Source organism: Euprymna scolopes, chromosome 18, assembly GCF_053919585.1.
Source record: "Euprymna scolopes isolate OS-2025 chromosome 18, ASM5391958v1, whole genome shotgun sequence".
Lineage (NCBI taxonomy): Eukaryota > Metazoa > Mollusca > Cephalopoda > Sepiida > Sepiolidae > Euprymna > Euprymna scolopes.
Window position 1 is genome coordinate 32,837,367 of NC_136499.1, and position 27,605 is coordinate 32,864,971.

The 27,605-nt window shown below is 30.9% G+C and overlaps 1 protein-coding gene across 8 annotated transcripts in view; it reads right to left on the bottom strand.

Moving 5' to 3' along the window:
• LOC145297575 (uncharacterized) overlaps window positions 1–27,605 on the bottom strand; it is a 362,397-nt gene that overhangs the window by 157,005 nt on the left and 177,787 nt on the right. For 4 of the 8 annotated variants that reach the window (XM_080143598.1, XM_080143596.1, XM_080143594.1 and 1 more), the window contains exons 6-7: window positions 18,331–19,017; window positions 11,997–12,026 (exon numbers count right to left, since the gene is read on the bottom strand). In XM_080143598.1, the coding sequence (XP_079999724.1) occupies window positions 11,997–12,026; window positions 18,331–19,017 (717 nt within the window). The remainder of the gene's footprint in view (window positions 1–11,996; window positions 12,027–18,330; window positions 19,018–27,605) is intronic. The other 4 variants (XM_080143592.1, XM_080143600.1, XM_080143597.1 and 1 more) reach the window with 1 other exon arrangement.

Sequence of the window (27,605 nt, forward strand, 5' to 3'; positions counted from 1 at the left end):
CTATAAAAAAAAAATCCTTACCTGTGTCATTTGTCCTTGTCTCAAAAAAGAAAATTATTTTAACAAATTTACTGCATTTATATAGTTCAAACGAATCCACTATACATACATATCACCTCCTCCTTTGTTATTACTATGCTATTTATAGATTTACATTTTTATTTGCTAATCTATTTATATTAACTAGTTTATTTAAATATATATAAAAAAAAAAAAAGTTTAAAATATTTTAAATATATACATTAAATTTTTTTTTAGTATTATACATGACTAATATAATTTTGGATTTCCTCTATTAATCTACTTTGATTAGTTTTATACGATTTAAAAGCATCAGGATAACAAACCAATGCTTTGCTGTTTAAATATTTTCATTTTTATCACCGACTTGTTTAAGCAAAAATATTTAAGTTCATAATAACCAAGCTCTAGTCCATCACTTTACATTTGTTAAACTTCTGACCGACCAACAATATGCATTTAGGCAAGCCCGTTCTACAGCAGATATTCTAACTAATCTCTGAACATATATACCATACACTGGACAAAGCAGGGGAGGGGAGGGCAGTAGCCCTAGATATATCTAAGGCTTTTGACAGGGTATGGCACGATAGTCTTCAAGAAAATTAGATCATACGGTATCACTGGAGGAATACTTAACATAATTAAATCCTTTTTAAATAAGGAAAGAATCCAGGTTGTCCTCGACGGTCATAAATTTAAACAATATGATATAAATTCACGTTACCTCAGGGCTCGATTCTTGAACCTTTATTATTTCTAATATTCATGAACGACCTCCCTGATAAAATTGTCTCTGAGATAGGTATATTTGCTGATGACACCACGCTCTATAACAAACACGAAGGGAAAATGAACACATATCTAAAGCAATGGCAGAAACACTAGAGGAAGACCTCCACTCTAGTGGAATTGGAACAAAAATGGATGGTCACATTCAATACTGCCAAGATTAAGCTTGTTTTCTTCAATAATTACAAGAAACCTTAACCACCAATAGCTATGGCTAAAGATACATTACTTGATAGTACTTTTTTCAGACTCCTCGGCTTAACGTTCACAGGGAACATGAGTTGGAACATACATCGACAGCATTACCAAGGCTGCTGCAAAGAAGGTGGGCTCTCTTACTATGCTTGAAAGTATCCTGTACCTCTGCAAGTCCACCATTCGCCCATATATGGAGAATTGTTGTCATATTTGGCCTGGTGCATCTGCTACTAGTCTCTCGCTCCTGGACAAGGTTCAAAAGAGAGTCGCCAACCTGGACTGTCATCTAAGCTTCAACCTCTGTCCCAGTGATGGCATGTTGCATCCCTCTGCCTGTTTTACAAGTATTTTAATGGTGGATGCTCTGACGAACTACTAGCCCTTGTACCCTCTCAATGTAAATATCCCTGCCAAACAGCAAAGTCCCACCCCTACACGGTAGAGATCCTTTGGTGTAAAAAAGCCTTCTACTCTAATAGTTTCTTCCTCAAAACTGCTAGACTTTGTAATTCCCTTATGTTGTAATATGAACAGATATCTTGCTGCTTAACTCCCTACATAGTATCCCTGCAATTCATGTCCTTGATAGTAGTGCTCTACATCAAAGTGGTTCTGTATCTTGTTTGGGGTGAAAATGTAAAAAAAAAAAAAATGTAAAAAAAAAAATAAAAAAAAAAAAAAAAAAAAAAGAAAAAATAACATTCTTATTACTAAGTTAGAGACTGAGGGTATAAAAAACGTAGTGCAAGCAAACGTTAAAAATTGGACATAATTCTCCAATAAAATATATACATAGGGTATGTGCTATTTTTATATGGTATACAAACTATTTGAAAGGTAAAGGAGTTTCTTTTATCAAACATTTTATAGATAAAAATATACATATTTTAAGGACACTGAGTATTTTATAAAAAATATAAAATAAATTCAGTCTAAATTTCTAGGGTTAATAACTAAATCCAACGTATCACAGACTTAGCACCTACATAAGATAACTCATCTCTAGAAAAATCGCAATTACAAAAGAGACTTCAACTATATGAGAGAACCCTCCACCCCCACCCCAAAAAAAACTTAAGTTAAATTGCTAAATATAAAACATAGATCATCAGTTGTTTACCATGAAGCTGTTTAAGGTATTTAAAAAAAAAGAACAAATTTACACAAATCTACTAAAACAGTTTTTATTCGCATACAATTGTTTTGGACAAACAATCAAATCTCTCTTCATGATATACACAATGTTCAAAATACATGAAGTATTAATTTAATTAAGAGGCCATCAACAGTGCTCATAATATATATATATATATATATATATATATATATATATATATATAGATATAGATATAGATATATACATCCCTATTATATAAAAAGAACTTTGTGCGTCTGTGAGTTCATTCCCTATAGACTCGAAAATGATTGGGTCAATTTTTATGCAATCCACACGATGGTACTTTATATGCCTGGCAGTGTTTTTAGATAGGTTTTGTGTTGAAATTTTTTGATAAGTACTGCTAATCAAAATAATTTGATGAAAGAAGGAACAGGCGATTTTGACCAAAGTTAACATCTTACACAGCCTAACATCACAAGTGCATTTGAGAAGTTTTATTACCACACAAGCCGAAAGGACCAGCATATAGAATCATCAGTATGTTCTTTGATATGACGGGTGTATTTGAAATGAATGCTTCTGTTTAGAGCACAATTGAAGCATTATACTTGACTTTTGCATTTTCAACTTTAATGCAAACCATTATATATAAAAGTAATTTTATAAAAACAGTAGTTTCTCTACAGTGCAATGTAGACTACAATATATTGTGAACTTAATCACTGCAACAGGCATGTGAAGCTTTCTCCAAGTGTATCATGATGGGTCCCCAATTAGAGCAGGCAATCAATCGATTCAATTATTTCATCCATTTCGACAATAAAAATATGGGAGTGTGAAACATTTGTTGATCATCATTCAATTCCGGGCAACGTTGGATCACCCTGTGAGTATATACATTATACATATAATACATTTAAGTTTGTTGAAAAAAGATCAATAAAGTACTTAATCATCAGAATGAGAGAGCTATAATACAAATTATTTAAACACTACATATTTATTTAAAATGGAATGTAATACAACCTTGGAATATGTAATATAGTTTATATATATATATATATATATATATATAATCCTTTAATTTATGTCAACCTTAGTTAATGGAAAGAGTTTTTCACAAGTTCAACAGAAACGGTCTCTATTGGCAAAGAATTGTTTCTGCTCTACTCAAACATGTATATTCTTGATATACAAAACATGCAAAATTATGCAAAAGTATCAACATTTTTTTATCTTAAGGGATTCATCAGCACTCAAGGTCACATGACTGGCTGGAAAAAAGACTGAAGTACCATTCAATATTCATTTGTTTTTTCTTTCTATTTTTATATATATTTCCCAATTTATCAATTACATTATTCCAAAAGAAAGGAAAACATCTGCTATTCCTCTAATTCGTTTTAATATCCACCCACAATTAACTTTGTTTTTTTTTCAATTTGCATATTTATTTCATCGAACAGTTTCTAATAAATTATTATTCTGTAATATGACAATGCAAATTAAAAAATGTATATTTTCTTATACTATATGAGATAGCAGCTGATTGTCTGGCATCCGGTAGGATGCCCCATCCTCAGCTTGAGAAACTGATAAGAGCAACAATTTTGTTAATAAAACATTTATGTCACTATATGCCGAGAACAGATACTACACTTAATTATTTTCAGAAAATATTACAAAATTTACATTTAAAACAAATTAAGCACAAGGCCATCAAAAGTATATGGACAAAAGTTGTTTTTTTTTTTTTTAAATCTTATATGCACTACAATTTTACATAAAATATTTATTTAACAAATAATATATATATATATATATATATATATATATATATAAGGGATGTACCGATTAGCAAATTGGCCAATTACCGATTAATCGGCCTTTGATAATCGGCCAGTTAATACATTTTCTAATACTGAGTTATCAATCTTTTTTTGTCATAAATGATACTAATATTAATTAAATTTAATTGTAAACGAAGACAAGTTAACTCCCTTTATTCTCTTGCCAGCGAAAATTTATCAGAGATATGCATCGTCTAAACCTATATTATCAAATAACAGGCATGATGCGCTGTTAATATGTAGTCTGTTACAATTACACTTTTTTTAGAATTTGAGGCAAATAGAAAATTTGAGGCATATAGAAAATTTCCCTCCTTTCTCTTCCTATTGAATTAACATTATTTCGTACTTTAAATCAAAGAAAATTATTACTTAATCTTTCAGTTTCCATGTTGAGGAATTGTACAGTAAATTGCAACGATGTTGCAAACCGAAAATAAAGCATCCTTTATCAGTTATACTCTTGTTCCTCATTTTCAGACTCTTGCTACCATTACATCTTTATTTTTTCTGGTTTAGATAATGTATATTTTATTGAGATAAATTACTAATTAGATATCAGACATAAGTAATTTAAAAGACACACAGGCTCCTCCAGTCTTTGACAGACTATGGATACTCACGAAGGGGTGCCTACACATGAAATTTTTGTGGCATATCTCCAACCACACCTCTTCTCAGTTGACATTGTTAAATACCAGTGGCAAGTGAAGTGTATGTACAGGACGATTGGAAACAAATGCTGAGATAAGTGGAAAGCACATACACCACATAGAATTCCCAAATGGTCACCCATCTGGTATTAACCAGGCTCAACATTACTTAACTTTAGTGATCTGACGAGAAAGAGTGTTAACACAATCCTGCCGTATAATTTAAGTATGTGAAAAATTAATTAAATATTAACAATTTTAACCCATTATAGCGACCATTTTCTGCTGAAAGTTCTTTGATATCAATTCCAAGAATAAGAATAGAGCTGCCTGCAAATTATGTCAAACCATCACATCAAAGGGTGAAAATCAGCAAAAACTTTTACGACTAATACGTTAAACAATCTTAGAAAAGGTTCATCCAAAAGAAGTAAACGTTTCAGATAAGAAAAAGAAGCACAAGGAATATTCAGGGACAGACATTCCAGGAACAAATGGCAGCAACTATGAGTCTCCACCGAAACACAAATCAATATTAACCAAAAAGAAAGTTTAGGATTTTAATGACCACAGGTCACAAGGGATCCATTATTTGATAAGAGAAATGATTGTGTGTATATTCAACTCTATTTTGTAACATCTGACATTGAATTTAAAAGGTTTATTGCAAAACTTTCCCCAAATTACAGTAATCCATCAAAAAAGCACTTCACTGAAATAATTTCAGATACATTTACAAAAGTAAAAACAAAACTCTAATCATCTCTTGATAAATTAGCAGCATTTTTTTTACTACAGGCATTTGGACAGCAATGACAGATAATGCTCTCTTTCTGAGTTTGACAGGTCATTTATTTTCAAATGACTAAATAGTGCAGAGCTATGCTTACAGTTGTTCCATTCCCTGATGCACACACAGGTGCAAGAATAGTGACGAATTGTACAATGTTCTGGATGAGTATAAAATACTCAACATTTTTTAGTCTTTTGGGAGCAAATATGGTTGCTAGTGTCAAGGAATGTGTTTTTTTTTTTTTCTTAAATTCCATTTTCACACCAAACAAGGCACAGTGCCACTTTGATGTAGGGGGCTACTATCGGGGCTATAAGTTTCAGGGATAGTATGTAGGAAATTGAGCAGCAAGATGTCTGTTCACATTACACTTTAACTTTTGCATGTTAGTTCAGTTGGAAAAGCAGGGACACTTAAGGGAGTTCCAAAGTCTAGCAGTTCTAGGGAAGAAACTATTAGAGTAAAATACCTTCTTACATTTAGGGATCTCTACTGTGTAGGGGTGGGATTTTGCTACTTGTCAGGGGGTATTTACATTGAGGGGATACAAGGGCTTGTAGTTCATTAGTATCCACCATTAAAATACATGTAGAACAGAGAGATGCAACATTTTGTCACTGAGATGAGAGAGGTTGAAGCTTAGATGACAGTTCAGAACCTATCAGGTGGGTGACTTTTGAACCTTGTTCAGGAGCAAGAGACTAGTAGCAGATGCATCAGCCCAAATGTGACAATACTTGGCGAATGGGGGCCTTGTAGAGATACAGGATACTTTCAGGCATAAGTAACTTTCTGGCAAGGTAGAAAGAGCCCACCTTCCTTGCAGCAGCCTTGGCAATGCTCTCAATGTATCTGTTCCAACTCATGTTCTCTGTGAACGTTAAGCCGAGAAGTTTGAAAGAATTACTTTCGGGTAATGTATCTTTAGCCATCGCTATTGGTGGTAATGAAGGTTTCTTGTAATTATTGAAGGAAACAAGTTAGTCTTAGCAGCATTGAATGTGACTATCCATTTTTGTCCCCATTCCACTACAGATTGGAGATCTTCCTCTATTGTTTCTGCCATTGCCTTAGATATGTATTCATTCGTTTTCCCCTTGTGCCTGTTGTGGTGTCATGAGTAAATATACTTATCTCAGCAAAAATTTTATCAAGGGGGTCATTTATGAATATCAGGAATAATAAAGGTCCAAGGATAGACCCCTGAGGTACACCCACATTTATATCATTGTTTAGATGTATGACCTTAAAGGACAACCTGGATTCTTCTCTTATCTAAGAAGGATTTAATTATGTTAAGTATTTGTCCAGTGATACCCTATGATCTGATTTTCCTGAGAAGACCACCATGCCATACTCTGTCAAAAGCCTTAGATATATCTAGGGCTACCGCTCTACTCTCATCTGCTTTGTTCAGTGTATGGTATATACGTTCAGAGATTACAGTTAGGATATTTGCTGTAGAACCGGTTTTCCTAAATCCATATTGTTGGTCAGTCAGAAATTTAACAGCTATAAGGTGATGGACTAGAGCTTGGTTAATTATGAACTCAAATATTTTGGCGAAATGTGAGAGGAGGCTAATAGAGCAATAATTTAATAGGTCAGTTCTTTCGCCAGAATTCTTGTAAACTAGTACCACAGAAGCAGTTTTCCAGCAGTCAGGAAAGCAAGATTTGTTAAGGCATTTGTTGTAAAGTTTGAAGACTGGAGGATTTTTTAATAGCACAGTCAGGATGAGATCAGGTCCACTTGCTTTTGAGGTGTCTAAGTTTTTTATGATACCATGTACCAGAGAAGGGGTGATTTTCAGCTCATCTAGTGTAGTGTCTGTCTGCAAAGGAAAGTCAGGGAGTGAGTGGTTTGCTGGGTCCAATGTGGAGTTTGAGGCAAACCGACTGGCCAGCATGTTAGCCTTCTTGGTTGCCATGCAAAACAACCTCATGATTGTTTGATAGTAGGAGAATTGTTAATTGCCCATTATTTACTACACTGTTGTAAATTTTCTAGAAATCACGGGTTCCTAATTTCTGTGCTTCCAGTATATTCTCTTTTAGTTGTCGGTATTTCTCTCTTACAATTACTTCTAGCTTCTATAAACTTTTGTCTGTTATTACTGGACTTATGTTGATTAAATCTGCGATATGCATGCTGCCTTTGAGCAATGGCAGCTGCACAAGTAGAAGTAAATCATTAGGGAGAGTGGGGTTTGCTGAATCAAAGCTAATGAGTCACTTGGCTGTGATGAAGTGGTTTAAGTTTAATAGAAAAGAGAAAAGTAATTAATCGGTAAAGTGGCCAATCAGGCCAATTACCCATTACCTGATGATTAATCGGTACACCCCCAATATATATATATATATATATATATATATATATATATATATATATATGGTCTTATTTGTAGTATTCCAAATTATACTGGGTTTATATAATTTAGTAATCGTTCATATACCAATAAATTTTAAGCCAAAAAAGAGATGACTTAAACTGTAAGGTACAAAATTATCATATTTCATAATTGAGCATTCATATACCGTTTTAACAAAAACCAAGACTTCCAAAAAATGGGTTGATAGCAACAAAAAGTGTATTTCATTGTTAGTTACCATTGTTTCAAGACCATTTGGACAAGTGAACCAAGCTGAAAGTCTTGGTTTTTGTTAAAACAGTGTATAATATATATAAATAAATAAGCAAAAAAGTCTCATCTACCGAGTAAATAAATAAAATTACAAATATAACAAGGTATCCAATTGTAATAGTCATGACTTGTCTCATTACTAACCATTTTGTTACATTTGCCAATGTGTAATGGCTGTGAAGAGTCTTAAAGCATTCTAATAAAGGAATCACCACAAGTTTGCTCAACTTGTAATATTGGCAAAATAAATTGTCTTAATTGCAGTAGAATCTATCTCAGAATGAGCAAAAAGTATTGTGTAACAGGGTACTATGCCAATAACAGTGACACAAACAAGTTATATGTATTTTGTTAAATACTGAGGTTAAAGGCAAATAGCAAAATGGCAGCACTCAAATAATTTTGCTTATAAACAGCATTTTCTACTCTTGTTATGCAATTGTTAGAAAAAATGGTTTAAAGATGTAGCATTAGAATTGAGTTATGAAGAGTATTAAACCAAAATCAAGAATGAAAAAAAAAAAATGATCAAAGAAAAAAGAAAATTAAAAAATAGAAAAGACAAACGAAAAAAATATGAATGGATAGATGAAAAAGTGAAGTAAAAAAAAAGTGAAAAATAAAATTTTAAATATAAAAAAACTGGTAAAATAGATGTAAAGTTAAAAAAAATTAAAACAAAATTGACTGAAAGTCTTTAAAAAAGCAGATAATTATCAGATTTTATAAAAAACTTTATGAAATTAATAAAATTAGTTTAAAACGATTTTATTTTTTAAACAAAAGTTTGGACTTTTCTGGTTATACAAAGTATAAGATTTTCACACAAGAAATAGAAAAGTCAGTACACATAATGATCCACTTTCATTTTTTATGATACAAAAATTTTGCAAAGGAGAAAAAAGTAAGATGAAAGATAGAACAAAAGCAATTGGTAGTAATATTAGAGATTAGTGTTAACTACTGCAATTGTTACATGAAAATCCATAGTTACATTTAGTTAGATTATTGTAAGTAAGAAAAAATGCTATAAAAAAAATCCACCAGATGGGATCAATAGAGTTTGTCATAATATTAATAAAAATAAAACAGATTAAAAATCCAAAACAAATAAAAAAAATATTTTTTTTAAATGGATGGGAGTTATAACTTTGAAGAGCAGAAGATGATTAAAAAAAAAGAAGAAATTAAAGAAGTCCCCCGCATCTATATGAAAGAAAATAAGAAATCTCGCTAAAGTAGTAGACACCATTCTTAAAATGTATATTTTCTATCCCAATTTTCGACGCAGCCAACATTCTAATGCATCTTCTGCGCATTTTTTATTATAAAGGTTATCTATTGATATATTTCTCTATATATAAGGTTTGCGTGTATACAGGGTAATCTTGTAAACTAATAAACAGATCATTATGAATTTTGGAATGTATATTCTTGGCAAACCAATGAGTAACATGAACACATTTTTTCTTTCATAAACTTTACCATGTTTATGCATGTGCATGGTAAATCTCAAACTGTTGAACTTATTATGAATTATGGAAGAAACTTTACCATATATATATAGAGATACCAATGAAACCGTATTATACTCCCTAATGAAAGAAAAAAAAACATTTCAAAATAATGCCATATTTATTGCTTATATCCGTCTTGGGATGGGTATTCTAGTAATTATATATTATACACACACACACACACACAAACGCTATAACTAAATTATTCTTTTATACCTACAGACACCAGTGTTTCACGCTTATGCAATCATCAGTGTAGGAGTGACAATTCCCGCCAGTCAGGAGATTCAAACCCAGTCATGAAGCTACCTCTGATTCCATTTGCGAAGCTTTCACTTACAGTCCACCAAACAATTGCCATGAGAATGAAAGGAATTAATAACTAATAAACATACAATTCAGGTGCAGGCATTAGACAATTCAGAGTGTTCAAACAACAGAAGTCATGAATGTTACTTAAATACTAGTTGTTGCCTCTTAATTTATAATTCTCAGACAGTGCCCATCCTTAAGTATTAATAAAGTGGCTTCATTATATAAAGCAAAGTTGTCTATATGTGTGTCACAACACCCAGTTAAACGATTAATCTAAGAGGCAAATTGATTGCAGATTTGGAATCAACACCTTCGATCCAATTTCCTTATGTCAAAAGTTAACGAGCCTTTTTTAAAACTCATTCAAAATTAAAAGTATATAAAAAATCACATTCGAAACCAATTTTAGCATTCCCTTTCCAGTCAAGGAAACAATATACTTGCATTTTATTTTTTGGATTGGGACAAAAATTAAAATTGTCTCAGTCTAGAAGGATTTTTTTTTTGCTGACTACACTTTACTCTTAGCTAAAAAGCTAAGGAAGAATCATGATGCAATACATATACATTTTGAAATTTTATAAATTACATATGTAAAAATTAGAATTCATTTATAGTTTCTATACATAACTAAAAATAAATTTTATGAAGTTTTCATCAGAACTGGAGAAAATCATATAACAATCAGTTATTTTCTTAAAAAGATGTTTATCCTATCATTTGATTTGAAACTTCTCTTAATCTCAATAAAGCAAGCAGAACAATGTTCTTTTTATCTGAAGCAACATTTAATCAATTGAAAAAAAATGTTAATTTTATTTGACTTTATCCGAATAAAATTTGAATATATTAATTGAAAACATAGAAATGTAAACAAATTTTACTTTTTAGAAAATATTTTAAGCAAATCTAAGTTCCATATGCAATATTTAAATGTGAAGACATGAAAATATATTATAACAAATTTTGCTTTAAAATTGGAGTTGTCTCCCTTGCATTTAAATGTTAACTCCGTTTATTTTATTTCATGGCATATTAAAACCTCAGTGAGTCATTTATGTCAATTATTGCGTTTTAATAATTCTGTTTGGTAGAAAGATTTACTGTTTTTTTAGTATCTGAGTAGAATAGCTATAATCACATTGATACATAGGTTTTCTCTAGTTCACTAAAGCTTCATTGATAATTCATAAATTTTCTGCTTGAGTTTTTTTTTTTTTTAACCAGTTATATATTTTTTCCTAACCAGATTTTTTTTTACACTGGAAAATTCAATGCAAGGAAATTATCGAACATATATATAAATTAACAGACAGTTATTAAATATGAACTGTTATGCTTATTTATCCTTTTAGTACAAAGAAATAAAATTGGCATACGTTTTTCTACACAAGTCATGAAAATGAAGAAAATATAAAAATGGCTTCTGCAACATCTGGATTTGCACACATTGAAAATGATATCTTAAAGAGTCATTTTCCATAAAACATTTTAGTCAATAGCTTATTTAGTCTTGATGACAGATTAAATTTGTGTTTATATAGAAGGGAAAATAATACACTTATTAATAAATAAAACACTTTAAGAACAATTTCCTAATGATAAATTAAAATGAGGGTGGAAAGAAAGAGGTGAAGAACAAGAGGGAAAGAGAACAAGGAGGAAAAATAGGGAGGGGAGGAAGAAAAATAGAGAGAAGACGAGGGGAGGAAGAAGGGAACGAAAAAGAAAAAAGAGGGAATGAAAAGGAAAAAGAGGGGAGGGAAAAGAGGAGAGGGGAAAGGGGAAAGAGGAGAGGGGAAAGGGGAAAGAGGGGAGGGGAAAGGGGAAAAATGGGAGGAAAAAAATGTTATTGATGGACATTAAACATTGGCACATTCGATAAGATAAAATAAAACACAACAAACCAAGGGTAAAAGAAGGGATCAAAATATTCCCATTAAAAACCAACATGGATAAATTAGGGCCTTTAATACTAAGAACTTAGTTTCTTTTTAAATGAAATGTATCTAGCGCGTAGCAGTTGCAACAAAATTCTAGATTGTAGTCATGCTGTTAAAAGGATAACTAAACAGGGTAGAACTGTCACATACCTGACAATGCTGCATGCAACCATGACTCTGCTACAGAAAGTAAGGAAGAAAAAAATAGACAAAATGTCTTTCTTTGCTTTGCAGTGAGAGAGAGAGAAACAAAAGTTTTCAGGAAATAAATAGCAAGAACAAGCAAATAAAAGTTTAAATAAAATTTAAGCATATTTTACATCAGAACATTTGTATCTGTAATATTTCCTAAAAGGAACAGAACATCAAATGAGTAATTGAATTTTTAGGTAAAATAAAAAACTGAAAAAATATTTTATCCAATTATTTTAAAAATACCTTCTCCAATGTAATATTTCAGTTACTTTAGGATATATCTTATTTTAACCTTTTTTTTTTTATTCAAAATATTTTTTAACAAATTTCATAATACTAATAGTGAATAAGAAAATGAGTTCAGAAACTAAAATTAGTAAGTACTAAATGTGATCAATGAATACTGCTATAAATTCTGTTAAAGTAAAAAAAAAAAAAAACATTAAAAAAAATTAGTTCAATCAATAATTGATTTTTTGTACTAAAAGAATCTATAGCACTTTCTCATTTTTTTAAGCTCAAATAAGCATATTGTAAAAATTTGTGAACGTCTAAAATTCAAATCCAAAATATTCAATACTTTTATTTTTAGTATATAGGGAACAAAAATCAGCTCTAAACCAAATTGGTAAATATTTTTATAAAATAAAATAGAACAAATATTTTCTATGTATTAAAATTTCATAAAAATATTTTAGTTGGACAGATTTATGTTAGAAATGTACACCAGAGGCACTTACCAACACAGAGATTTTTCAAAGGAAACATTGTATTTCTTGATTTTGTTAGTAGACACCATTCTTAAAATGTATATTTTTGCTGGATCAATTATAAACTTGAAGCATTCTATAATCAAAAACGACTAGAAGAACAAACTTTTAATCTGACATCAGTTTCTTTTTTCAGTTGCCTTTGTTGATTTTTTTACAAGCATTTTGTCTTGTAAACTTTAGAGATTTATAAAAATAAATTTTGTATTAAAAAAACAAGTTACAAATTTTCATACAAAAAATTTAAGCAAAATTAAAAAAAAACATTGAAATAAGTGGATGTTATGCTAAGATAGTTTATTAAACTTTTTGTTTGAGAAACTGTGGAGGGTGTTCCTAATTACTTACCTCCCCACAAGAGTAAAATTAGCCAAAGCCGGATTTTAATGTAAGGAAAATGCAGTTTTCTAAGTAGAGTCACTCTGGAGTAAAGTAAAAATAAAAATTGTCTCAGTCTAGAAGCATGAACTACGATTTCTAAGATGAAATATAGTTTCATAACAGAACATTTTGATCCTAAGATCGTTTTTGAAAAACTATTTTCTGTGTGAACTTTTAATACAATCAAATATTTAAATATTTTTGTAAGTATGTGTGTTGCAACATACATAGTTCACCCGACCAAAGTTCCTTTATTCCTTTTTTTTTTTTATTTAATAATCATAGAAAAGTTTTTTCGGCCTTATTTTAATAAGGGTTATTGAAATAAGTCTTTTTTTTTTTTCTTTTAAGAAAAATTGAAAACATCTTTTTAAAATTCTTTTAAAACTATTTTGGAATTATTGTGTATCGGATAGAGTTTTTTTTAATGATTTTTGGTATTTTGATTTCAATAATTCTATTTTTATTCTCTCATAAACATATGCTTATATAAATTCAAATAAACTTATTTTTATAATTTCATAAACATATTTCTTATAAAATTTGAACTAAAATAAAAACTTGATTTCGTTATTAAAAGTAAAATAAAGATTAATTAGATTATTTTTATCTTTATAATTTTGTTAATTTTATTGTATATTTTTCAATAATGTACTTTTTTTTTTATATTTTATTTCAATAAATCGCTTCACAATCGAAATACTGAAGAACAATAAAAGTGAAGGAACTGATTTGCCTTGTCACCACTTCTGGTACAGGGTGTCCTAAAAGAAGTTGATGGTTAAAAAAAATTCATAACTTTCTAAATTTTTTATATTTTTCTTTTATTTTTCAGATCATCTAAAGTAACCCTTCCGAGGTCACCATGAGTCGTTACACTACTGAGGAGCGGATATTTATAGTAAAGTATTTTTGGTTGAATGAGTCAATATCAGAAACTCAAAGAGAATTTCAATAAAACTTCACAAGAAATTCCCCTACTCCCAATGCAATAAAAGCTTGATTTTATGAGTAAGGGTCTGTATGCAACCTCCCTAAATCTGGTAGACCCCGTACGGCAAGAAGTGATGAGAATCGTCAGATTAGCAGAGAGTATGGCCGAGGATCCATCCACATCAGTAAGAAGGAGATCAAGTCAAATTGGGTTCTCTCGATCAATGTGGTTCCAGCAGGACGGTGCAATGGTGCATACGGCACGGGAAACATTAAATTTGCTCCAGGACATATTCGGCAACTGAATAATTTCTCATGGCTGTGAAATAAATTGGCCACCCCACTCGCTAGATCTCACATGTGCAGATTTCTTCCATTTGGGGTTACCTCAAAGAGCAGGTATACGCAAACAAACTAGCCACAATAAATGCCCTTAAAAACAATATAGAGGAGGAAATTATGGCCATAAGCCCTGAAACATTAAGTGATGTGCCGGACAATGCCCTGCAGAGAGCACAAGAGTGTGAAAATCTAAATGGTGGACATTTGAGTAACATCATTTTTCAAAACTAAAATTAGACCTTGTGAAAAACATACCCTAGATTAAGTTGTGTAAATAAAATTAGAATAAGTAGACTATGATATCTTACTATATCTAAAAAAAATCAAAGACAGGCTCGTCTACCTACATATGAAAATTGGTAAGCATAACTTAAATATTGAGGAAGTTAGTCAAATTTAAAATCCGTCAGCTTCTTTTGGGACATCCTCTAGTAGCCACGCCAAAAGTTAAAAAGTATGTTAACTGACCATAACCAAGTTGAATTTATATTTTATTTGTTTATACATTTTGTTTAATAAAAAGTTTGTAATTATTTTTTGTTTTATTTTATAAATAAAACTGGTTTTCAATTCAGAGTAGCCCCCCTTTGGTGAGCTGATTTTTCCCTACATTGAAAACGTAGGGAGGTAAATAAATAGGAACACCATCTCTGCAATGTGTTGTTTCGTTTATCATAAAAAGTTCTGTAAATAATCCAACGTAATTTTTTAATTTTATTTTATTAGTTTTATAAATAAATCTGCACAACAGTTACTTATTTCAATGCTTTTTGTTTACATTTGTTTAATATATTTATATATTCTGTTTAAAACATTAATTTGTTTAATATATTTATATATTTTGTTTAAAACATTAATTTGTTTAATATATTTATATATTCTGTTTAAAACATTAATTTGTTTAATATATTTATATATTCTGTTTAAAACATTAATTTGTTTAATATATTTATATATTCTGTTTAAAACATTAATTTGTTTAATATATTTATATATTCTGTTTAAAACATTAATTTGTTTAATATATTTATATATTTTGTTTAAAACATTAATTTGTTTATTTGTGGACCGTTATCATCATCTTCATCTTGTTGCTTCACCACGTTTCAGCCAACTCGTCCTCTGGCCTTCTTAAGGTGATTAACTGCAACGGGATAGGCATGCCGAGTCTCTGTCTTCTTCAGGTTAATCATCTGAAGAAAGTCAGAGGATGAGTTGGCCAAAACATGGTGAAACAACAACTATGAAGATGAGGATTACTCACATCAAAGGATTCTGATAAAAGAAATAATATATATTAATTTGTAGTTTTTTTGTTTTTTTTATATATAAATCTCTAAAGTTTACAAAACAAAATGTTTTACAAAATATCTGCAAAGGAGATGGTGTTGTTTACATCAGAGTTGGAAGTAAAAGAAAAAGAAACCAATGTCAAACCGTGAACTTTTGATTGTTTATGATTCTGAAGTGCCTCAAATATAATTGATCCAGCAAAAATATACATTTTAAAGAATTAAAAGAACTGTATTATTTAGATTATTATTTTCATCCTGGATGTTATCTTCACAATATTTTGCCCAATGTAATCTCCAATCTTTTTTAGATACAGCTTATCAAACTGTAGAATCTGTACAGAATTTCAAACTAAACCCTTTGTGGCACGTCCATAGGAATCCATGGCGCAACAGATAAAGTGCTGAGTAATAATTCATTTCAAATCTTCTGGAGGTTGATGGTTTAACCCTAAATGCAAGTGATATATAATATAAATTACTTAAGACTTCTAATTAGGCATGGCTGATGGAACAAAGACAATCTACCTCTACACATTAATTAAAAATTTCAGTTTGAAATTCCCAAATCTGACAAAGATCCCACAGCTAAACTATATGCACTTTAAGAAAGCCAGAGTTTACATCGTCTGAAACGTTGCGAGAACAACATCCCAGATGAGGGGGTGAGTCTATGTGGTTAACGTCACAGACTGAAAATTTGGGTGTACCAAGTTCAAATCCAGTTCATTCCACAGAACTACTGTCATCAAAACCCACACCTGACTTAGTTCCTAATCTCCTACAGAGGAGGTAAATAAAGATAAAAACAGTAGTCCAAATAATACAAGTTATTAATCCTCATCTCAAAAATTTTGGAGCATTAAGAGAATTGAACTCCATATTATGGTCTAACACTGTTCAACATAAAAGGCTTTCAGATGAAAATACACAAATGTTCCAATATATATAAAGTCACTTTGTGTGTGAGTTCCCGAAATAGCTGAGCCTATCTTTTGCAAATTTAACACAAAAGTTAATTTAAATGTCTGGCAGTGTTCTTAGATATGTTTTATACAGAAATTCGTCCAATAAGTATCAAAAATCAAGAAAATCTGATCCTAAAAGCAGTCTTTTTTTCTTATAGATAAAAAAGAATTTTTACAGGGAAATATTTTAAGTTGGACTGACAAGAGAGATAGTAAAATCTCAACAAATAATTTCTTATTAGAAAAAACAGATTTGTTGACAGCTGGAAACATAGCTCAGTGATAGAGCATTTGACTACAGGCTTGGGTGTACCTCACCATTTTATTTTAATTTTTTCTTATTAATGAATTCAATTTACGATAAACGAGGAGGTAACATTTAAAAATGCGGCAAATCATTTCTTTGTTTGCATATTTTAAAACTAAACATTAATCAGAAGTAACGTTTCCAGGGCATTCATTGTCAAGCACAAAAATAAACTGACGTGATATTGTAAACAAACGCAGACGGAATTTGATGAACTACATTATCATTATTTATTTATTTTTGTGAATTAGTCTACTGGGCAAATTATTCCTCATAATATATAATCTATATATACAAAAGGGTGTGTCTTTGTCCAGCAAAGGCTTTTTTCGCAGGGGTTCTTGGTTGGGGGAGGGTTTACTATGTTTTAGAACTTTTTATATACTCTTTAGATTATAATATCTATGATTTGCGAAGGGACATTGTCTCTGCATTTATTTTGATTGACTTTTATAAAATTCAAGCGATTTCATTCTCTCACTTGTTTGTTTGTGTTTTTCGTATAAAAGCGAAACTAATCAAAAGTGAAGGCAGCTTCCCGGCTTTTTTGCCAGGGACGTCCAGAAAGCAATTATTGATTTGTACGACTGAGCAACGCCTGGTGTCCAGCTAATGTGTATATATATCCGATATCGAACAATGAGATGAATTAAATCACAGATTAATTAATCTTGTGGTTCAAAGTCTTACAAAATATTTTGGAATATAAAAATAATATTCATCTCTATTCCCAGGGCACCACTCGAATCGTGTACATGAAATGCATATCCTTTTTCTTTTTTAATCCAATTCTTTCATTGGATCACCTTAAAATGATGTCATTTTCTATGTCCCTTTAAAAATATTTTAAATTAATTTTCGATTTATGTGCTAAAAAGCAAAATTATGTTTATCCATGAAGAAATATTTGCTAAAGATATTTCTTCTGAAGAGATGAACCTTACATCGAAAATCACGGATTAAGAACTTTAAATGTTGTATTGTTTGTTCAAATTATAAATTTTTGTTTTTAAAATTCTATATTTTATTGCAAAAAATTTAAATATAAAACTTAAAATTATATATATATATATATATTCGCCTGGCTAATGAAGTTTCAAGTACTGCCATCATGATAGAAATAATAGTTCCATTAAAGAATACTTCATGTTTAAGAAATTTCTTCATTCTAATCTAAACATTAATATTTCATGACACCAACATGCACCTACCTTTACAGCAAAACATACTCTTACCAAAAGGCTGTTAATCAATTTCTAAGTAAAAATGCAAGTCGTATCGAAAGATATTACTTACTTTTAGCTCGTCCGTTTCATTATTACGAGAACTGTAAAAGATAGCATTGTCGTCTGGAGAGGGATTTGATCGTTGTCTCGGAGGTCCATCAATGTCAATCTCACTATCAGTCTTTGGAAGGGAAAGACGAGAGGAGAATTCTCGACTGCTGGTAGACTTTTCTGCCAGCAGACTTATGGATCTGTTTGTTGGTGTCCTTGGACGGATTGGAGAACCATGTTTCTCATCAAATGAACCGCGTCGAGATCGGTGACCTACTGACTTCTCCCCATTGGAACTAGAAGGGCTACTGGACTTGGAATTCTGTTCATTTTTGCTGGAGGGTATGGGGCTGTCACTTTTACTAGAGTCACTGGCCCTTCTAGAATCAGAACCTTCAAATATGTTGGATTCTATGTCATAGTTGTCCACGGTAGGAATGAAATTCAGATCGTCTCCAGAGCGACTTAGGTATTTAGAAGATCCAAGAGTGTTACATGGAATTTCCCCATTTGAGCTTAGATCATGTAAGCTATTGCTTTTCCGAAGTCCTTCACTGTAATGTTTGTCATTCTTGTGTTTTAAGCTCCTTACACCCCGGTACGTTGTTGGTGTTGATGACTTTAGTTTATCTACATCAAATCTGTCAAACGGGTGGCTGTTCTTCAGGGAAGCACCAAAGTTGAAATTGTGGGAATTATCTGAAGACTGAAAAAGAAGCAGAAGACAAAAATTAGATCCAATAAATATGCATAAATTTTCAGACAATAAAATTATGAAGAACATTACACAAGAAATGGCTTTTTGTGACATATAGAAAGGATTTTACCATTATGAGAAGGACTACCTGATGCCAACTCGGTCCTAATTCCTATAAATTATGTAGATTATAGAAAAAAAGTAAAAGACTAAACAATCAGCTTAATATTTGTTGGAGACGCCCCTCCATGGGATTAATCGACTATCTGGTGACATCACTTCCGGTATCGAGTACCGGTGCTCGTCAGAGATTGGCACACGACCAAGCAGGTCGAGTGCACACGCCCCACCGTTGAGGAATGGTATTGCTCAACTCGCTTTGCCTGTAATATATGTGAATACATGTGTTTTCCTAAAAGTCTTGTGTTCCTTCGTTCGTATTACTGTTTAACCCCATAACAATACTGGAATTTGAAAAGTCCAAGTTTATTTGGGGACGAAATCAAAATAATTATGCCCGGCATAAGGTTTGAACTCACAAATTCTTCTTTAGATACAGGAATCTAATCAATTAACCCCTGGTGGCAGGTACAAAATTATGATGTTATTAAATACATAAACCAGATTGTTGTTCTCTAACTGCTAAAAGAGAAAGAAAGCATCCTTTTTTTATTTTTTATTTTTTCCTACTGGTAAATATCAAAGAAATTAAATTTAAATTATTAAATTAGTATGTGGTGATTTAAAACTATGCAACGTTTAACTACTTTCACTTCATCTATGATATTAATTTACAACTAGCAGGACCTGTGGAAATCACACAGGGGACTCATAGGTAACATTGATGTTGGCATTCTGTAGATGTTCGGTGTAAAATGGAGACGCTCTGGTATTATTGTAGCTCTTTTGTTAAAACTGCAAAAGAATTTATTTAAGCTAGCAGGGATGCCTGGCGTAGCCTGGTCGTAAAGTACGACTAAATATGATATTTTAATTCTTGCAGATTTCGTATATATTATTATAGAGTTAATGTTTTATCAATTTTTATATATTATAAAGTTGCAATTTCAAAAATAAAAAAAATATATATCCATATGACTTGGGTACATCAGCTTGAATCGAAACCAAAACTTATGAAAAAAAAAGTATATATATATATATATATATATATATATATATATATATATATATACACACAGGGTGTCCCAGAAGTCGCGCACCATGTAGATTTATATAAACAAATATGAATATCAATGAATATCAATTTTATTAATCAAAATCACAATAGATGCTCAAATTGTTCACCTTCAGCCTGAATACATGCATGGATAAATATAAATATATGGTGCACGACTTCTGGGACACTCTGTATATAAAACAGGAGTTCCTTCAGCAATAGTTGAAACCGAAACCAAAACTTATGTAGAATTCTTGATAAAATTGTTAATAAAAAAAATAGATTACTGGAGTGCCATCAGCCATATTTAAAACCGAAACCAAAACTTATGAAGAATTCTTGATAAAATTATTTAATACAAGAAATGGAAGTCCATGACAATTAAATGACAGTCACTCGTATGTAAGCGTGGCACACAATAACACACATACTATCCTATTAATATATAGATAAAAAATGTTGATTGGATTAATTATAGAATCAATTGAAACTTAAATTTGTTATTAACAACAAAACCTATTATTTATCTTATAGGACTGATGAAAAAAAATTTTTTAATGTGATCTATAGTTAAAAAAACCTATTCCTCATAGAAATGTGAAAGTGTGCGTTTGTGGATGGGGTGACTTGTAAAAGAGGAATGGGAAAAATATTATATAAATATTTTATATTTAAATTGACACAAGGCACTACTTCAGAACTCCACATTCTAAAAATACCGACAACAATAATACTTCCTCAACTTTAATTATTATTGTGATAATTAAATTTGTTAATAAGACGGCATGTAAAACATTAAACAATCTTAATGTAAACAATCTGCTTAATCATGTAATTTGAAACGTCTAAGTTAATTTTGGGACAAAATCAGAATAAAAATAATTTGTATGCCATGGTTGAAGATGAAACTAACTGCTTTTTACAGTACAATATGGTGATATTATTAATTCAATGGATAAAGCAGACTGCTCCCCCCCCCCAAGTAAATATCATAAGTAGTAATGTGTCAGATGTTGTAAAACATCATATGCTACTTTTGAACGCTCAACCACAGTAACTCAAGCTGTATGTGATGAACTAACTTGGAGATTGCACAGTTGCTGATCCTCATTAATTTGGAGACCTATTTTTCAAGTTTCTCAACCTTTTCTCTGGTGAGACATTGTTGGCGTTGAAATGCTAAAGTTTTGAACAAATTCTTGAACCATTATTCCTCAATTATGTCCAAGCTAGAATTCATATTTGAAAATAGCTCTTCTTGGCTATCAACTATCGTTAGTTGAGGTTTAACATTTAGTAATTACATTGTGTTAATACATTACAACACCATATTCAGACTTTCTGTTTGACATGCAATAAAACAAAGTATAATTACCTCATAACTATTTTAATTTGGACTATTTGGACTACTATTCTCATCTTAATTGTTATTTTCACATTTCAGACATGTAATCTTCAACCTTCTTCAGGTAACTAAAACTATAATCGACAGCATTCATCCAGGACGAGTTGAGCCGGCTTCAAAGGAGTTTAGTGCACCCTAGATCCTGTTCTTGTTCTTGCAGTCCTAATCACATAGAAGTGTTAATCAATTTATATTTCATTCTGAATATCACCAGTAGAGAGGATTGAACCTTCAACTCAAGAAGATTGCCACTTAGAACTGATTGTTACTAGATGCATTTAATCATTGCAACATGGATCCATGTAGAGTTCAAAAATATGCATACAAGGCCAACACTGTAACCAATTTCTCCCTCCTTGCATTCATCACAATCAGCATTATACTCCTTGCTGATTTAGCACATTCTGCTCTTAGTTTTCTTATTGTTATAAAGTTGAGTGTGTTTATACATTTATATATTTTTGTATATATATATATAGGAGTCATTGATAAACTAATTAACCAATCATTATGAATTGTGAAAAATAGTTGCTAGGTGTAAGATGGTCATGGTTGTGGCATTCACTCTGGGTTGGTTGGGCAGTCTCTTTTCAACATTCACCACATCCTAAACACTGGATGACGAGGCACAACAATTCAAGGCTGCTTCAGATATTAGTGCAAGCTATTTGCAGTTCCAACAACGGACCTCATAAAGGTGGGGGCCTAGAGTCAGTTTAGCATCCTGCTTCACTGTCCTGAGGTTTTGAGTTGAATACTGCACGGTTTCTTCCAGCTTGGTGGTGGAGTTGGATTGATGACTTCACTAATAAAGTCATCTGGTATAAGATACCATAATATGGGTTATAATTAATTTTATTTTATGCAAAGGAAGTAAAAAAAAGAGTGGAAATCCTTTGTGAAAATTAAGATATCTGATTTTTTTTTGTGAAATTTTAACAGTAGGTATTAGACAGACATCCATTAATAGATATTCTCAATTTTTCAATTTCTTGGGAGAATTTTCAAGGGCTTTTAGGAGATATTACATCAGCACAACTTCCATTTGAAAATTCAAATATTTCAGATTTGCATTAAATTTATGTATAATTATATAGTTATCAGACACCAATTAAGCAAGAGTCCCTGAATCTTAATTTCTTCTTAAGAGCTCTTAATCTTAAACCTTAAATTTTAGGAATTTCTAAAATAAAAATTATGTAATGGATTCCTATCAAAAGTAGAATCAGGATTCTAAACATGAGGTTTAGTATCATATCGGTTTTAATTTTTGTAAAGGAACATAATTTGGCACGAAACTGTTTCATTTCAGGAATTTATTAAGATAATCCTAACTTTAAAAAAAACCCAAAAAAACTGCAATTGATCCCCTCCAAAAACTAACCTATATGTAATTAAAAAAAAAAACAAAAAAAAAACAAAAAGAGAAACTACAGCTGAAAGTAAAGAGACTCTTGTGCAATTCTGAATGTGCACACCTAGTTGAAATTGAAAGCTTCATATTATCAACCAATTGCGAGTCTTCTGAGGGGAATGAAAATGAGAAGAATCTCACCAATTCCATGAAGATCACTAAGTTGACTAACAGTCAAAGCGTCATTCTATTTCAGAATACAAACAGACCTTGTTATAAAATATTCTAGTTAAGCAGAGAATTTTTATTTCTGCTGCAGATAACAGAAACATTCCTTTGGGATTAGAGAAAGAAAACAAAGTCATAAAAGGAAACGAGGGCGTTACAGATGGAAAGCAAAGAAGACTGCATCTGTTCTTCTAAATTCATTTGCTTTAATGTTCAGTTTTTTGTTTTTAATTCATTTTTTTTTTTTTTAATTTCTGCATGTCTAAGAAACGTGCAAGATAGACCGCAATTAAACATAGAAAAATAAATAAATATATGTCTCCTTATATGAAAAACTCAAGCAAGAATTTGTTTATGAAAAATAATTTTGTTTATACATTTAATATCCATTAAATATATAGAATTTCCAGTAAAAAGAAAAAAAAAATCACATGTTTATTCAGTCTCTAGTTTTTAAAATGTCCCAAGAGACTTGATAACTTTTGAACCCACTTAACATAGCATACATGCGAGTATCTTTGGTATGGAATGATTAAGCTTGATATAATTTTGCATTTATCATCTTTGTGTTAAAGAACTATATGACCACTCCTTGTGTGTGTGTGTCTATGTAAATTTTATTTTTTATTTAAGAGCCACCACTTATCAAGGCCTAAAGGTTACTCGAGTATAAGGTTAATAAATATAAGGTGATAATGTAGTAATTAATCATTAATGGTGTAAATTAGGTAGAATTTGATTATTTATGGAGACAACAAGGATTTGTTTACATTGGATTTGAAGGCTACCATGAAGCAGGACAGTGTAATAGTTTAGATTTAGGCATAGATGAAGAGTGGAGGAAATCGTTTATAGTGGTTGTAGTTAGTAGAGTGTTTTTTTTTTATTTTGTGAAAGTTTGACAAAGGGGAACTATGGATTGGAGTTCAGTTAAGCACCTGCCATGAAAATAATGACAGACCAGAAACAGGCTCACAACATCTCTTCTGTGGGAAAGACATTGCAGGGAAGAGAAAAGGGCATCACCTACTAGGTTTCGAACTCTGTCAAGGCTGGATAGGGAGCGCCGAGCAGCTCATGTCCAGATGGGGTAACAGTACTCCATTTTAAGGTTCTTATACGGATAGAAGATTGCATCAGCAGTGAGATAACTACTGGAGCGGTAGAGTGATCCAACTATTTTTCCAGCGATCTTGGCAACAGCAAATGCATACTTATTGAAATAAAAATACAAGAATGTAAGGTTGCAAAATTAACTTTTTAAATATCCTATTTAAAAACAATTATGAAATTAAATCCACCAAAATTCATTTCTGTTTCTTCATAAACAAGTCAGCTATTTTAATCTTTTGTTAATAGTTGAAAAAAATAAAAAATAAAGAATGAATTACTCTGTGACCCTCTAAAATTTTCAAAGTAATTTGGAAACTTAAGCTGTTTAGCAAATCTCGCATATATTAAAAGACTGAAAGTTTTGGAAGTTATTTACATCCAATAATTGTATAAAAGATTAAAACAATATTGTTTAATTTAATAAATTAATGACTAAGAGACTGTAATAATTACATTTAACTCCCAAAATATCAAAATTTAAATATGTGGGAAGAAGGTGGTAAAAAATAACTTGCAGATAAAAAAATAGAAAGAAAATGAGTTATATAAAAAGAAAAAAAAGTGTAGATTTTTGTTATTTTTTTTTTTTTTGCTTTATTTTTTCTAGGGATGGCATTGGCTATTTATAAATATTAATTTAATATTAAATGTTGTTAATCTTTCCTCTGCATAATCTCAAATAGTAGCCCCCTTACGTCGAAGTGGTGATATGCTTTGTTAGGGGTGAACGCGAGTAAAAAAAAAAAAAATGCTATGCATTTTTCTAAAGAAATTTCAATCAAATGCTTTAATAAAAAATAAAAAAATCTTATTTTATTTTTGAAGCTAACATTTGGCTGTATGGCATATTAGGTTTAATATAGAAATTATCTTTTTCATTTTGAGGGACTTACATATTTTTTAAGTTTTGAAACCCATAAACAATGCATAAAATTAAAAACGATTTTTTTTCTTTAATATAAACACTATGAAAACTGGCTCTGTATCTGTGTAAACAAACTAAATATTTTTTTAAAATATATATATATAACACTAGTCATTATACTTATCTGTCAGTGTAATCAAATATAATGTAGTTTCATGTTTCTCTCATATAATATAGTCATTTTATTTAACACTATTTTCGTTGTAAACACAAAATTCTCCACAGTAAATACGAGTTTGCTATATTCATATATACCTGCAGTTATCTCCCCTATGAAATTAAACAATTTTTAGTCTCGTAAGACAATCTCAGTACTCAAGTTTCAAAATGGACTAGAAATTTATTTGGTGGGATTCTATTGTTATAAATGTTGAGCATTCTAATCATATTACACTACTTACAACGATAAACTTAGAATGTGTTAATTTTTTTTTTTTTTTTTCTAATTCTTTGCAACTTCTGAGTAGATGTCACTTGTGACCAGGATTGACTGGATGTGACATGGTGTCATGTTCAGAAATTATATCAGGAAATGGAATAATCGTGTGTGTGTGTGTACACATCTCTCTCTCTCTCATATATATATATATATATATATATATATATATATATATATATATATATTAGAAAAATGCGACAAATTAGATATCTGTTGAGCTCAGGCAAAAGTGAGTTTGCAAAGCCAGTTAAATATTTTTAAAAAATAAAACATAATTCAAGATTAGCCTCTTTCTGATTACAATATCTCTGTTCCTTTCCAACTATGGTTTAAATAGTACCATTGCTTATGGTGATATTTTCTTTTTTTTTTTTAATAATGATCGACTCCAATCCTTTTATTTTTGTTTTATTTCTTATGGTAGACAACATATAGAATAAGAGCAGGAGGAGAGGAAAAAAATATAGTGAGAGAGGGTGAAAATGATAGAAAGTTAGCAAGAGATGGGTTGCAAATTATGACTAATCTGACCTCCTTCAAGTGTATCTTGTTGAATGGAAATCTGTACAGAATTTCAAATGGAGCCTTTTATTCAATCCATGAGGATAGCATGGTCTCAATCTGTCAGCTATGACCGAGTAAAAGTCTCAAGTAATTCGCAATTGTATTCTTAGTATCATCCACACTAAGGATTGAACCTTCAACCTCCAGAAGTATGTTGTTTAGAACTTAATTATACTTAGTACTTTATCTGTTAAGCCACACAGACTTTTTGGCTTTTAACGTAGGATAAATTCAGCTCCCAAAACAGGGTACACTTGATTGAAACAAAAATAAAAATTGCCTTAATCTAGAAAGGTTTCTCATCTACTGATAGAGGACTGAAAAAGATGAAGTGTAGTACTGCAACAAATACTACACTTTGATCCTAACCAAGCGAACTTCCGGTCTAATTGAATCATTAAAAACATTCTTTGGAAATTCTGTATGGCAGTTTGTGCACCTTTTATTGATATTTAAAAATAAGAAAATTTAGTTAGTTTTGTTATTTTTTAAAATTAAGCAAATCTTGATACTGTAATAAAGATATACTTTTGGATTTATGAAAAAAAAAAAATTCCAGAATTCCTTAAAAAATAATGACCAAAGATTAAAGAGGAACTTTTTAACGACAAAGAGCCATAAACTCTATAGAGAAGGATGCAGTTTTGCTTATAGATCAAATAAAATAGTAAAGAGAAAATGTAAAACTCAAAAAGTCCATCGCAATGTTTCATTCAACAACATAAAACAATCGTTTGTTGTGTGTTGTAACAATCATATCATAACAGTTGGGTGATGGGTTCTTGAGTTTTAGGTATTCGCTGTTCCATTTCTTCTCATACTATCAGATTTATTTTACCCATTATTTTTTCGAAGATCATATGCACACCTATATAAAATTTGCTTAAAATTAAGCAAGTATATTTGTTTAAAGAACTTAATACTAGATTCAGAAACACATTTTAGCAACAATTGGAATTTAGTTGTTTTTTTTAAATAACTTTGGCATATTCCTTGGCCTTTTGCCTAGGAGCAAAGTGTAATATCTTTTCTGGTGCTGCAGCACGTTATCTTTCTCCTGGCCTCAGTCAGTGAAGAAAAAGTCCTTTGAGACTGAGGTAATGCTTATTTCTGTCTCAATCTAGAGTTGTTTTTTTTTAATAGTTGGATTTTCCCCCACATTAAAAACTCAGCTTGTGTCTAACTCTGCCCCCATGGGGAGGCAAGTAAATAGAGACCCTGGCATTTCCAAAATTAGATGCACATCTGTAATTGCAGAAAGCAGGATGTTTATCCTAGGCAGAGTGCACATATACATAACTGATGTCAAACAAAAGTGCCTGCCTAAACATATTGCAAAGGCAGTGTCTCTAATGATGCTGGCTTAAACAGAGCTGAGAAGATAAAATACTA